At 44.3% G+C, this 15,665-nt stretch overlaps 2 protein-coding genes across 2 annotated transcripts in view; one reads left to right on the top strand and one right to left on the bottom strand.

Moving 5' to 3' along the window:
• The window catches only part of LOC110570878 (UDP-glucuronosyltransferase 1-6-like), a 34,318-nt gene that overhangs the window by 12,710 nt on the left and 5,943 nt on the right, over positions 1-15,665 (bottom strand).
• On the top strand, positions 4,671-5,393 carry DNAJB3 (DnaJ heat shock protein family (Hsp40) member B3). The gene has a single exon (XM_021678947.1). It carries the CDS (start codon positions 4,671-4,673, stop codon positions 5,391-5,393), a length of 723 nt encoding a protein of 240 aa, XP_021534622.1.

Genomic DNA, 15,665 nt, shown 5'->3' with positions numbered 1-15,665 from the left:
CTCCTTGTTGTGCAGTAAGTGGGAGCAGGCAGACAAAAGCAGGGCAGAGTCCTCCTTGACTTTCTTATACGTTTTGACCACACGCTGCAGCAAAGGCTCTTTCTCAAAAACACCGTGCCCAAGTCTGATGAAAGCCGCTTCCACGTCCTCCCTTCGGAATGGCACAGGGTACCTCTTCAAGGTGTATAATGCTCCTTCTTTGATGTGCACGGAGGCCTCGTGAGCTAGGACCACTATGTCATGTCCCCTCTGGTGCAGCTGCCGGACGACCCCGAGCATGCTCAGCCAGTGGCTGCCGTCCACCGGGACCAACAACAGCTTCCCACCGTGGGACACAGTGGGGTTCAGTGCGCACAGCAGCAGGCCCAGGACAAGCGGACGTGGACCCCGGGACCCTGCCACCATGGTTCCCCTGCCTTTGCCACCAAGACTCTCTCCTGCCAAAATCTGTCCTCTCCTACTTTCCTGTCGCAAGAACCAATCTATACTCAAAGTTAATGGTTGATTGTATCACATGATTATAGCTGGTCAGTCAGCTGAAAATAGCAGGAAGTTTACCTTTAGAGCTAACGAGGGCAGAGCTTTACTAGGTTTCTGGGTTTTTTCCCCCAAGTATTTTTATTTTTTATTTCTTTACTCTTAAGTTTTTATTTTATTTCCAGTTAGGTTAACATACAGTGTAATATTGGTTTCAGATGTACAATTCAACACTTCCATCCATCACCCGGTGCTCATCCCGACAAGCGTACTAGCTTTCTTGATAGGCAACAACAGTTTAACTGGCTGGAATTCTTTACCAACCATTCAAACCACATTCTTGAGGGGCCAGAGAAGGGAGAGCAGCTTCAGCACCTTTGAATGCATTAAATGAGTATTTCCATGGACCAAGAGGGGAGAAAAAGGTTATGTGGTGACAAATTAGACTTCCTTTTTAGGAATGAAATAGAAAGCAGAATATGCCTTTTAGAAAGAGAAGAGCATGACACTGCAAGCCTACTTTTGGCCCATAACAGTCTTGCAGGATGTCCTTCCCCACGGTCACTCAGGGTCTTGCCCAACCCATCATCATTTTGATGCATTCGTCCAACAAAATACTTATTTAGTCCTACACAGCACCAGGCCTAGGGAGTGCCCACAGAGACCACCACAGATGAGTCTCCCTCTTCCCCAGAACTCGGGCTCCATCAGAAGAGACAGACTGACAACGAAAGCAGATAGACATGTCAGAGGCTGTGAAGCATGTCAAGAAGGAGACGAATGCTGCTGGCTAGTGAATGGCGGGAAGGGAAGCCCACTCGAGCGTACATGTGCAGAAGGCCTTTCTCAGGACAGACGTGCCTTCGCTCAGACAGGCAGCAGCGAGAGCACTCTGAAAAATTCTGATGACCCGGTTGAAGCAAAGGGGAAAGGTGACAAAACCAGTAAGAACATATATGTATGGAGTATGTACTACGTATCAAGTACGGTGCTAAGCACTTTACAACACATCTTATGTAATCCCCTAAGAGTATCCCTTAAAGGCAGATACTATTATTCCCATTTTACGAAGGAAGATACTGAGGCTCATAGAGATAAATACGACCAGCCAGAGTCCTGCATTTACTAAGTGACAGAGCTGAAACGCAGCCCTGAGTGTCAGAGCGTGGAGACCCTGCTCTTAACCACAACTCCCCAGGGCCTCTAGCACTATCCAGATCTTAGGGCCAGGTTCGAAATTTACAGCCAACTAGGAGCCAGAAGTAAAGCTGTGATCCCCACAGTCACTACCCAATCGAAATAAATGGGGAGAAGGCAGATGTGCTCACACAGTAATACCCAGCACTAGCTGGTGCCCCAAAAGCTCAAGGGTAGGGTCAGGGAGCAAGTATGGCAGTCGCAAACAGAAATGCCCTTCCCAAAGAAAAGGCAAATCTGAGTGCAGAGAGAACCGATCATCTCGCCCTGTCCTTTGGGGATCTGTTGCTGTATGTTACAGTCCCAGGATGGGAGCACAGATCTCAATATTTTGACCGTGGACATCACTAGCCACCCATATTCGGGGACCTGATAGGAAGGTCATGGAGAAACTGCTAACTCTTAAAGTTGTGATGTTCTGTGGAGCATATTCACAGGGACCCCTTCATTCTGGTACTTAGAACAGGTACTTAGAGTCCCTTTTCCCTGTACCACTATCCTTCCTCCAGAGATCTCCAGGCTCCCATATGCTTATATATGGGTGCACGCATACACATATGCTCAAACACACATGCACTCTGAAGCTCCCCACCCACACGGAGCCTCACCCCACCCCAAGCACTTTCCCTTCTCCTGGGCTAAGGTTCTGGGCGGCTAGAAAAGGGGCAGCAATGCTTCAACCCATTGGTGTGCCCCTATCTGCAATTCTGAAATTCATAGTCCAGTTTAAACATTAGGGGCAATAATTCTTCTTAACTCTCAATGTGAAAAGAGTTCATCTGTAAATTACCTGTAGCAAAAGAGCTGTAAACACACAGTCACCATTGTAATGATTTTATGACTTCTCTGCATCACACAGAGCCTCGGGACTTTTTGAGGCCTCTGTGTACCTGGATGGTTTGGGGACATGACTCTGCCCTTACAAGCGGGGTTTCAGCTTTGGAATCACTCACTTGGGTGCCAGTCCCTGGTTTTGCAGACAGTAAGCACTCAATAAATGTTTTTGTATAGATGTGACACTTCCCTCCTTCACTCTAGGCCCCATATCCAAGCAAGCAAGTGCTGAATCCACTGTCTCTGAGACCCAGCTGCCATAGTCCTGTTTTGGGGCCCCCAACCCCTATTACCCTTTCTGAGTCCCCGCATCAGCTGCTCCCTGCACTGCCCCACCCCACCACCATCCCTGAAACCTTGGTCAACAGCTTCCTAGGACCCAGAATAAAATTTAGACTCTTCAGCCTTGCCCTCAAAATTCCCTGGAATGGACCTTCAGCCCACCTGTCCAAGCTCATTCCTCCTCTCCAGCCCTTTCACCCGACCCCGACCCCTCTGCCCCTTTCCCTCCACTCATTCTGGATCACTTGACCTTCCCCAAACAGGCTTTTCCCACATGGCTTTGTTCACACTAGACTCTACTCCCAATCCACTTCCCACTGCTGTTTATTGCATGATTAAAGTGCCAGCTCCAGGATCGTACTCGGCCCCTCAAGGTGACATGAGGTTTGTCCTGGTGACATAGAGTGCCTCATTGGATCTACTACCCTTTATGATGAAATATTAGAGTTCACTGGTTAATCATTTTCCTCTTAGAACTAAGTGACCTTTATTGGTACTGCCTTGCCATTTATCAAAGCAAAAAATATAGTGTCAGAAAATAAGGAGAAAGTAGACAGAGGTCAGATGTCCAAAAATGCCAAAAAGAAAGTCATGGTCACGGTACAGCAGTTTTAGTGGAAATAATTACTGCACCAACGTCGACCAACAGCACTACGAGCATGGCCAGCAAGTTTTAATCGTTTTGATAAACTAGACCAGGAGTTCTCAAACTATGGGCCAGAACACCCTGGGGATACCCAAGAATTTTTTAGGGGAGTTTTGCAAAGTCAAACTATTTCCATAATGATATTTGGCTTTTTCCCTCACATGCTCTCTTAAGGGTACAGTGGAGCTTCTACGTGGCCACATCACCTGTGATATAGCAATAGATTGACTGCGGAAGCAGAGAGAAGAATCCCCTTCTCTTCTCTTAAACCAGAGAAACGTGAAAAATGTAGTATGATGCCACTCTTCACTAATTTTTTTGCTTTGAAAAAGTTATTTGGGGTCACCTTGGTGGCTCAGTCAGTTAAGCACAGGACTCTTGATTTCGGTTGGGGTCATGATCTCCAGGTCCTGAGATTAAGCCCCATACAGACTCTGCGATGAGAGCGGAGTCAGCTTGGGGATTCTTTCCCTCTCCCTCTCCCTCCGCCCCTCCCCCACCCTCGCGCAAGCGCATGCGCGCTCTCGCGCTCTCTAAAATCTTTTTTTAAAATAAGTGATTTTTCCATAAAAATATGATTTATGTTAGCACGTAAGGTTTCATTGCTATTAAATTGACTAACGAGTTTTTTCCATTGCTTTAATTTCTAATGGAGTAAGTGTCGATAGATATAACCTACATTAAAAAAAGCAAAAGGGTCCTGGAGCCAAAAAACCGGAGATCTGCTGTTCTGGACAAATGATGCGGCTGTCCTTGAGCACAAGGTCAGACGAAACGCACCCCCATCACTCTACCCCGACAGGCGGAGGAGGAGCCGGACAGAAAGCCTACTTCAGCAAAATCCTTCTCCCCCGCCGCCATATCCACAGACCACCTTACTCCCACGAACTTCCTCTTCTTCCTGCGCCGGCACCGTGGCGGGGGGCGATTTGGAAATCACAGCTCGCTTTGGGGGCAGGTGGGGCGGGGCCAGAGGGTGGGCGGGCCCTCGATGGGCGGGGCGTCGGCGCCCGTGCGAAACACGCCACAGAGGCCCTCGCGGAAGAGCGGCAAGCCCCCCCCCCCCGCAGTGCATCCTGGGGTGCGGTCTCGCCCAATGAGGTGCGGGCTACGTCACAAGGGCGCCCCTTCCGGGCGGCCTGGCCTCGCAGAGCGCTCGGGCTCGTGCCCCGGGGGCAGCCAGCAACACCCCTCGTCGTGCCAGTGGCCCGCGGGCCGTGCTGGGCCTTCCGCCATGGTGGACTACTACGAGGTGCTGGGCGTGCCCCGCCAGGCGTCGTCCGAGGCCATCAAGAAAGCATATCGCAAGCTGGCGCTCAGGTGGCATCCCGACAAAAACCCTGAGAACAAGGAGGAGGCGGAGAGGCGGTTCAAGCAAGTGGCCCAGGCCTACGAGGTCTTGTCAGATGCCAAGAAGAGGGACGTGTACGACCGGTATGGCGAGGCGGGAGTGGAGGACGGCGGCGGGGGCGGCGGGCCCTGCCGGCACCCCTTCGAGTACGTCTTCACCTTCCGCGACCCGGCTGAGGTCTTCAGGGAGTTCTTCGGGGGCCGCGACCCGTTTTCGTTCGACTTCTTCGGAGACCCACTAGAGAACATCGTGGGCGGTCGGAGGAGCTCCCGGGGAAGCAGAAGCAGAGGAACCACTCCCTTCTTCTCGGCCTTCAGTGGATTTCCAGCATTTGGGGGTGGTTTTTCTTCTTTTGATACAGGATTTAGTTCCTTTGGTTCCCTGGGGAGCGGAGGCCTTCCTTCCTTCTCCATGTCTTGTGGTAGTGGTGGGTCCAGCAACTTCAAATCCATGTCGACTTCCACCGAAATCGTTAATGGCAAAAAAATCACCACCAAGAGAATCATTGAGAATGGCCAAGAAAGAGTGGAGGTGGAAGAAGATGGAGAGTTAAAGTCCCTGGTAATAAATGGCAAAGAGCAGTTGCTGCGCATTGACACCAAGTAATTCCAGCCCACGTTTAATTTAGAGCACATTGTGAGGAATTGGACTTTTTTTTTTTTTTTGAAGATTACAAGGGAACTCTACTTTCAGAACAACTGTTCTCAAGAATTTATAAACAGTCATGCCAGTGCCTATTTGTTGTTATTGTTGGGACTACACGAATAGGACCTCTGTTTGTCTTTAAAACTGTTGTAAATATCTGTGTGCACTTTGCTTTTTATTAAACATAATCCCGAGGCAGACAGTGATTATTTCTTAGTACTAGGACAAAATGTTACAGCACCTTGAACCTTGCCTTTCCATTTTGTTTGAAATGTCAGCCAGGTAGTTTTCTCTGAAGTTAACGTTGCCAAGATAAATCGTTCTACTTCAATTTTTTTCAACACATAATAGTAAAAGATGTGAATACACTAATACTTCTGGCTTAAGGATGGTTTTTAGTCCCACATAAATGCTGGTGACTAGTGAGAGTTTTCCGTTTAAATATAATAAGCCTAGGCTTTTTAAAAAAGCGTAAACCTGGCAAAGTGGGTGTATTCATTTCCTATGGCTACTGTAACAAATTACCACAAATTTGGTGGTTTAAAACAATGCAGATTTATTCTCTTAACGATCTGGAGGTCAGAAGTCTGAAATCCGTTTCAGGGGACTGAAAATGTAAGCAGGAACATGTTCCCTCCAAAGGCTTGAGCAAAATACTTAAGTGAATTACTCACAGTTACATGATTAGTTAAGAGCATCCTGTGGACTTTATTCAGGTTAAAAAAAAAAAAAAGAATAAAAAAAGGTAGTGATAACTGAAAACCTTAATACAAATCTGATTCCTAGCCTGTACCCAACTTGGTTCTACAACTATGATTGATGAAAATGTGGAAAGTGTTTCTGTAAGACTACACAAAACTATCCCATTGCCGCGTGCAGGATGTATCTCATTTCAAATTAGGTTGACAAAAGCCAAGAATATTGGAAAGCTTGGAGTACAGATGGGGTGAGGCAGTGTACATCTGAGAGAGTACATTTCTGTTGTGCACAGCTTATACCCCCAGTGAAAACCATTTTGGGCATGGTTGCCTTGGGATGGTCCATCACAAATTGTGCCATCCCCTTTGGTCATGTCTAAGGAAAAGTTTGCATAAGGCATGGGAGCAAAAAGGAAACTGAACTAGACAGACTAAAAATGCAGCGTATTCTTTACAGGAAGGTCGTGTGACTTGAGCGCACTGTTTAACTAGGAATACATGAAATTGAATTTGATGCCTGTAAAGTCCAATCCCCATGGAATGGCATGCGAACAATTATGCAGCAGGGACATAGGATTCAGCCACTACTGTCCCACAAGGGCACACAGCCTGTTAAAACTACATCAAATGGTCACTGAGGTACCCAGGCAGTGCTTCTCACCCACTAACTGTACAAGAAGTATCAGAATAAGACAGTACTGGGGCTTTTAAAAAATCAGTTCATTTCCTTGCTAGGCTAGGGAACTCAGACCAGTGAAGATATTCATAGTTGTTGGTGGGGAGGGGAGGAGGAGTAGGGAGAGAAGGGATGTCAAGAGTTTTGAAGTGATAGAAAAGAGGGTGCACAATTTCATGGTGATTATGCTAATTAAGGGTTAAAAATCACCGCTCTGTATGGGACAGAATAAGTGCATTTGTGTCTATCCAATTGGTTAACATAAGTCTCCATTGGTCAGGAAAGTCTTCAAGTTGGGCCCAGTAAGACTGGCGTACGGGGGTCACTCAGAAGTCATGGATCTTAACAGCTCTAGTGGAAGCAACCCACAAGTCAATGGATGAATATATAAGCAAATGTGGTCAATCCATACAATGGAATATTATTCAGCCTTTAAAAGTAAGGAAACTCTGGCATGTGCTGCAACATGAACGAGTCTTGAGGACATTAGGCTAAGTGAAATAAGTCAGTCGAAAAAAGACAAATACTCTGATTCCATTTATATAAGGTACCTAGAGTGGTCAAGTTAGTGAAGGCAGTAGATTGCAGGTTGCCAGGGGTTTTAACAGCATTTGTTGAAACAAACAGCATTCAGTTAGAGATCTGGATTAGTGCTGCTGAGTGGAAAGTTTCTCTTTTACAGAAACATAAAGCATTTTATCTAAAGAATTTACAAAACTGAAAACTGCTTTTAAAAAATGTCTTGGCTCCAGGGGCGCCTGGGTGGCTCAGTTGGTTAAGCAACTGCCTTCGGCTCAGGTCATGATCCTGGAGTCCCTGGATCGAGTCCCACGTCGGGCTCCCTGCTCAGCAGGGAGTCTGCTTCGTCCTCTGACCTTATCCCCTCTCATGTGTTCTCTCTCTCTCATTCTCTCTCAAATAAATAAATAAAATCTTTTAAAAAAAAAGTGTCTTGGCTCCAAAATCACAGTCCTGTATATCAGTATTCCTCATTTATGGAATAGCTTGAGTAGGCTTTCAGAGTAGAGAAAACAGCACTTTCTCTGGTGCAAAGATGACCACCTGGAGGACCCTGCAGTGGACTCTCTCCAAGGACTCACTAGCCCCTTCCCATGGAGCACACAGTTAAATAAGGAAGTAGTGTAAGACATCATTTTAAGAATTGGGCATATTGAGGTTTTTTAAATAAAATTTTTAAATATGCATTTTTTAGGGGTATCTATGGAACATTTACAAATGTTAATCATATCTTATCCAATACAGTAGCCACTAGCTACATGTGACTACTGAGCACTTGAAATGTGGCCAGTCCAAATTGAGATATGCTGTAAGTGTAAAATACATATCAGATTTTGAAGACTTAGTATGAAAGCAAAAGAATGTAAAATATCTCAATAATTTTATATTGAGTATATGTTGAAAGTATGTTTAGATATATTTGATTAAATAAGATATAATTAATTTTAGCCCTCTTTTTGCCTTTTTTGTAACATGTCTACTAATTTTTTTAATTATATATAGGGCCTGCATTATACTTCCATTGGGCAATTCTGTACTGGACCACAAAGAAAACCTATCAAATTATTTAATGTAGGGATTTCATAAGAAACATTCTCTGATTAAAACCTAAAATAATTAGAAAAAAAATAAGAGAGAGATAGCTAAAATAAATTTTAACTATGTGGGAATAAACAGGTTTGAAGATAGCCATGGACTTAAAGAAAGCCAAACCAGAAAATTAAATGACCAAAAACAAAACAAAAGAAAGAAAAAAATATGATTAATGCCAAAACCTAGGAGACATAGAAAGTGTTCTATGAACTTCAATGTTTCATTATTAAGAAAACTCTTACAGAAAGGAACTTAATGCTTACCTAAGGAAAATTAGAAAAATAACTATAAAATAAACCAAAAGACACAAGAATGACAATCATTAATAAAAAGCAAGCTGGGATTAATGAAATAGAAAACAAAAATAGTAAAAAGAATAAGCAATTCCCAAAATTATTTCTTTGAGAAAACCAGTAAAATAATTTCACCCATCATAAAAAAATTTTTTTAAGGAGACTCCATGCCCAGCGTGGAGCCCAACGTGAGGCTTCAATTCACGACCCTGATATCAAGACCTTAGCTGAGATCAAGAGTCGGATGCTTAACTGACTGAGCCACCCAGGTGCCCCGAATCCATCATAAATCTTAAAGAAGAAAGAAAAGGAGCAAAAATATGAAAGACTTAGGCTTTGATCTTTCATACTTGGAGAAAATTTCCATAAACTACTTAAAAGAAGTCACATTTAAGGGTAAACCAAACCAAATAAATAAGAGTGACAAGACCTCAAAGTAAAAAAAAATGTAGTGGAATAAAAGTGATAATGGTATGCCTATCACATATAATACTTGAGAATTTCAGTATAAATGATCTCTCGTGTACCCAATAAATTTGGCACAAACATATCTAAAGGTCTTCAGATGACATACCTTGTCCTGCTGGGCACTTTTTAAATAATGATAATAGAAAATACTTATTGTGTACTCATTGTGACAATAGTGAGGCCCGAATAGTTAGGTCACTTGCTCACCTGCCCATTCAGCTAGAGAAATGGGAGTGAGAATTTGAAACAGTGCAGTTAACTCCAGAGAATATATTCACATAGGAAAACTAAAAGATGCAGCCACTCTGGAAAACAGTATGGAGTTTCCTCAAAAAGTTAAAAATAGAACTACCTTACAATCCAGCAATCGCACTACTAGATATTTACCTAAAGAATACAAAAGTACTAATTTGAAGGGAATCCATGCACCCTGATGTTTACAGCAGCATAATCTACAAAAGCCAAATTATGGAAAGAGCCCCAATGTCCATCAATAAAATGGATGATAAAATAAAGTAGGTGAATGGACAAAGACGTGGTATAGGGGCGCCTGGGTGGCGCAGTAGGTTAAGCGTCCAACTCTTGATTTCTCCTCCTAACATCCCCTTCCCCTTTTAGACTCTGTTCTCTTCATCACTGCCCGCCCCCTTCACTGGGTTTATAGGCTCATAGTTTGATCTTCCAAGTCCCTCCCATCATCCTTCGATGACTTCAGCATCCTAAGTATAAGACCTATCCAACCTGCAATCCAACTCTGATTGTCCCCATGTCATATCCCTGACATCAACTCCTGGTCAGAAAACTTGTCAGCACAGCTCCATCTCTGAAAAGTTGAACTCACTTACTTCTTTCTTGGACCACACAGACCCCTTCTTATCTCTTCCACATTGTCTCACTTCCACTTAATTTATTCAAGCTCTCTGACACGTCTGCTTCCTTTTGGTGTTTAGGTCTCCTGTGATCAGATCACACTCTAGTCCCTTCCGAGACAGGGCCACTAAAAACTATCGTGTCAACAAACACAATTTGCTGGTTCCTTTGTCCTTCTCCTCAACAAGCAAACACCCCACAAGCAAAAACCCCTGATGGATCAGCTCACAACTCAGCATCCCTGCTCCTACACAGTCGGAGAAAATTGCACAACCACGAAAAAGGTGCCTTTATGAAAGGACAGTCTTGGTTAACTCACACCAGTGCTTGTCAATCCTATCACAGACCGGCACCCCTGCCTCTCATTTCTTTTGGTGACCATTGCAAACCTTTACTACCCTAGTGGAGGTACTTTAACGTTTATCTCACCGAACTGTTAGGAGAATGAGAGGTAGAAATCTTAGAAAGACTGGCAGATAAGTAAGCACCTGGAAGTAAATTAAAAACAAAAACCAAGCAAACAAAAACAACAACAACCAAAAAAAAAAAAAAAAAAAACGTGTTCCACCTGGAACATTGATTGGACATAAGCACCAATACAGACCTGAGACAATGGCTTCCTGTGGCCACAGTTTATACCCCCAACGAAGACCATGTTGGGCATGATTGGCCTGGGGTAGTCCAGGACGAAGTCTCCTCGGAACAGCCACATGGATGCGAAGCTGAAAACGTCCACCACTGACACCTCTCTCTGAAGAAGCTCAGATGCAAGGCTTGCATAAGGAGTGAAAGAGATGTGGCAAATGTACTTCAGGGCCAGAGGGTAGAGCATGTTCTTGACCCTTTGCGGGAATGTCATGTGGTCTGAATTCATTGTTAATAACCTGGGAATATATGAGGAAGGGTTTGGGCACCGTGCGCCCTCAAAATCTAAGTTACATGGAATGGAACGCAAGAAAAACACGGCAGGTAGTGACAGGTACTTAGCTAGTACTGCTCCACAGGGGTAAACGGGGTCAGTTAAAACCACATCAAAGGAGCTGGCATTCAGCTGCCTGACCAGCTCCTTGTTACGCAGCAGCTCCTCACAAGACCTTTGAAAAACCAAAGCAACACTCTTCAAACTTTCCACAGATTTCCAAAACATCTTTAGAAAATGCATTCCTTCAAAAAACAGGTAAGTCTGGCCTAGCAGGAGATGATTAAATTCATCCTGGGTGTATGGAATGGCATAGGTAGTCAGGGTGAAAAAATCCTCTTCTTTGATATGCATGTTCAACTCTGGCGAAACGACCACCATTTGGTGGCCTCTGCCATGGAGTTCCTGCACGGCCTCCTTCATGCTGAGCCAGTGGCTGCCATCCATGGGCACCACCAGCACCTTCCCACCTTCAGCCCCCGGTCCAACGCATAGGAAGAGCAATAGCCCCACGAGTGCTGGCAGGGGAACCAGGAATCTTGCGGCCATGTCCACAGAAGCCCAAAGCAGCTGACTTTGCAGACCAGGCTATGCCTCCTACGCCTTTATTTCCTTTGTCTTTATCTTATCATTGAGCCACTTAGAATGGCAGGTAACTGGCAGGCAGCATGCCCTCCTCGTGTTAATCATTACATACTAGATCTATCCCTCGCTTTCACCACCGGCCTTACCCTTCTGCTTCCATGCAGGGAGAGATCAATCTCCCTTATCATGGAAAAGCTCATCTGCCTTGGCTGCTCTCTCCAGGGAACACTTTAATTCACTCTGTTGCTTTTTATCCAGTTCCCAAAACAGGGCTGTGGATGCCCATTTCATTTGATGTCCTCCTATTTCTGAGCTCTGAGGAGTCACCAACGCCCCAGTCTCCAAGCATAACCTCTCTGTTGGATGTGACCTTACCTGAAATCTCTAAAACTCTTTCCTCCCGTTTATGGGGAACAGGGAGTACACCCAGAAGAATATATAACATTGCTAAGACAGCTTTCTCTAAACAGGAAGGGAGGCACTATCCCTTTGATTTTGTTCCTTTTCCACACCAGGACATCTCTTCCAATGGTCAGGGAAGGATCTACTTGAAGCAGCCATCAAATATGGAAATATCTCAAAGGATCCTGTGCTGGAGACATGAGGACAACACAAGGGTTTGTTGAGGGTTCTATATTTACTTCGCAGAATAAGAGTTGCTGTTATCTAAAGCGTAAATGGGCAAAACAACCCTTATCGATGACATAGTGGGACCAGAGAGCACCCTCCCCCAGAGCCTGCTTTCCTCAGAACAAGAGGTAGTGGTCACCCAGCCTTGGGTCAAGCTCTGACTCCACTCCTCTTCTCCAGTCTTCTACTATTCTGTTTAGGGACAGGGGTCTTTCACTAATAACTTCCTTACCCCACCCTCCTTCCCATGAAAACCACCCTTTCATACAATGCCTCAGAGCTCCCCTCTACTTCCTGGATGGGATGTTGCCCAATTCATGAATCCTTAATAAAGCCAATTAGATCTGCAAATTTACTCAGTTGGATTTTTGTTCTTTAGCAACTCTAAGATAGAAATCTAGACAGAATAAATAAGGAGACGGGATGGGAAGATTTAACATTGTAATGCTCCTGACACTCTTTCCCAAGGCCCATTTCTTCAGTTTCCTGGCTGGTTCACCAATTGTTGGCTCACGAACTGGCCACCATACACGGAGGGCAAGGAGAGACTAAAGAAAGAGGCAGGCCACTCCAGATGGTGGGTGGCAGGGGTAATAAGGAAGGGAACTCACTCACAGGGCTTGTCTTGAGTGGCCACAAGACCAGTAGATCTCTGCCCCTGCCTGCCAAATCTTAAAAGTTTACATAGAGGCCTTAACTGGGTTCAGTCATCTATACGATCCAGATAGTATACCATCAACAACACCTGACTCTCTCAAGGCTACATCCTTGGAAACAGCTCCCACTGGAGAATGGTGGGCAGAATATACATCCCAAGGACAGCGAAGGAGCTGAGAAGCCTCCAATTGCCTGTCCAGCCCCCAGGTAAACCAGCATGAGCATCCTCCCAATTACTCCCTCCCTCACTCAACAACAACAACAAAAACAAATTTTTTTTAAAAGATTTTATTTATTTATTAGAGAGCGAGCGAGAGAGAAACAGCATGAGAAGGGAGAGGGTCAGAGGGAGAAGCAGGCCCCGCTGAGCCAGGAGCCCGATGCGGGACTCGATCCCAGGACTCCGGGATCATGACCCGAGCCGAAGGCAGTCGCTTAACCATCTGAGCCACCCAGGCGCCCCCAAAACAAATTTTTTAACTAAACAAAAGATTTGAATAGATTATTGTCCAAAGAAGATATAAGAACAGTCAACAAGCTCAACATCAATAGTCATTAGGGAAATGCAAATAAAAATGAGATATCACCTCTTGCCCACTAGGATAGCTATAATAAAAAATTTTAAATGCAAAATAACAAGTGTTGGCAAAGATGTGGAGAAACTGGAATATCCATACCTTACTTGTAGGAATATAAAATGGTGTAGCCACTGTGGAAAACAGTTTGTCAGTTCCTCCATAAGTTACACATAGAAATACTATCTGACCCAGCAATTCTGCTCCTGGGGATATACTCAAAAGAACTGAAAACAACTGTTAAACAAAAACTTGTCCACAAATGCTCATAGCAGCACTATTCACAATGGCAAAGAGTGTAAACCCATCAACTGATGACATAAATGTCCAGCAGCGGGCGCCTGGGTGGCTCAGTTGTTAAGCGTCTGCCTTCGGCTCAGGTCATGATCCCAGGGTTCTGGGATCGAGTCCCACATCGGGCTCCCTGCTCGGCAGGAAGCCTGCTTCTCGCTCTCCCACTGCCCCTGCTTGTGTTCCTGCTCTCGCTATCTCTCTGTCAAATAAATAAATAAAATCTTTAAAATAAAATAAAATAAAATAAAATAAATGTCCAGCAGCAGAGGCACCCGTCTGGCTCCGTCAGAAGAGCATGCGACTCTTGATTTCGAGATGGTGAGTTCAAGCTCCACATTGGATGCGGAGATTACTTAAATAAATAAAACTTAAAAAAAAAAAAGAAATGTCCATCAACTGATAAATGTACAAACAGTGGTCCATCCACACAATGGAATATTATTCAGCCATAAAAAGAAATGAAGTACCAGGGCACCTTGGTGGCTCAGTCTGTTAAGCGTCCGACTCTTGGTTTCGGCTCAGGTCATGGTCTCAGAGTCCTGGGATGGAGCCCCGTGTCAGGCTCCACACTCAGCGGGGAGTATGTTCCAGGATTCTCTCTTTCCCTCTCTCTCTCTCTGTGCCCCTCCTCCCCCAAATAAATATATAAATCTTATTAAAAAAAAGGAATTAAGTACCAACACATTCTACAACATGGATGAACCTTGAAACATTACGTTAAGTAAAGAAGTCAGATACAAAAGGCCACCTATTGTACAATTTCATTTCTGTGAAGTATCTAGAATAGGCAAATCTATAGACAGAAAGCAGATTGATGGTCGCTAGGGGTTGGGGAGGGCAGAATGCAGAGTGACTACTTAAAAGGTATGTGCATGTCCTTTTGGGGTGACTAGAATCTTCTGGAACTAGATAGTGGTGACGGTGTACATGCCGGGTGTACTAAACACCACTGAATTGCACACTTTAAAATGGTGAATTTTATTTTATGTGTATTTTGCTGCAATAAAACAAATGGAGCAGGCACTTTTAAAAAAAATCTGGCAGTTCCTCAAAGATAAAACATAGAGTTATCACACAACCCAGCCATTCCACTCCTCGGTACATACCCAAGAGAATTGAAAACATATGTCCACACAAAACTGGCACGTGAATGTTCACAGCAGCATTATTTATAATGGCCAGGAAATAGAAACAACCCAAAAGTCCATTGACTGATGGGTAGATACATGGAGTGTGGTATATCCATTGAAGGAAATATTATTCAGTAATAAAAAATAATGCTACAACATGAATGAACCCTGAAAACATTATGCCACGTTAAAAAAGCCAGTCACATATTCTGTGATTCCCATTTATTTGAGATGATCAGAATAGGCAAATCCGTAGAGACAGAAGAATAAATCAGTGATTGCCAGGGGCTGAAGTGTGACTGCTAATGGGGTGGGAGTTTCTTTTAGGGGTGATTGCAAACATTCCAAAACCAATTGTGGTGATGGTTGCTAAAGATATGCTAGAAACCACCGAACTGTAAACTTTCCATGAATGAATTGTATGATCCATGACTTATAGCTCAGGAAAGTTATTTGTTTGTTTTTTTAAACCCACTTAATCTCATTCTCTTAGAATTATGTCAGTTATTGGGGTGCCTGGGTGGCTCAGTCATTAAGCGTCTGCCTTCAGCTCAGGTCATGATCCCAGGGTCCTGGGATCGAGCCCCACATCGGGCTCCCTGCTCGACGGGAAGCCTGCTTCTCCCTCTACCAGTTCTCCTCCTTGTGTTCCCTCTCTCTCTGTGTCTCTCTCTGTCAAATAAATAAATAAAATCTTAAAAAAAAAATGCTGACTCCTGCTAACATTTAGCTACTCTGGATAATTACTTATTAACAGAAATAATACTGTCAAAATATTCTGCGTGTCCAATCAGTCATAAAGATAAACACATTTCAAAATCCTTTTT

The sequence above is a fragment of the Neomonachus schauinslandi genome, chromosome 3, assembly GCF_002201575.2.
Source record: "Neomonachus schauinslandi chromosome 3, ASM220157v2, whole genome shotgun sequence".
Lineage (NCBI taxonomy): Eukaryota > Metazoa > Chordata > Mammalia > Carnivora > Phocidae > Neomonachus > Neomonachus schauinslandi.
The sequence above is the reverse complement of the archived record's forward strand: the minus strand, read 5'-3'. Positions and strand labels throughout refer to the sequence as shown.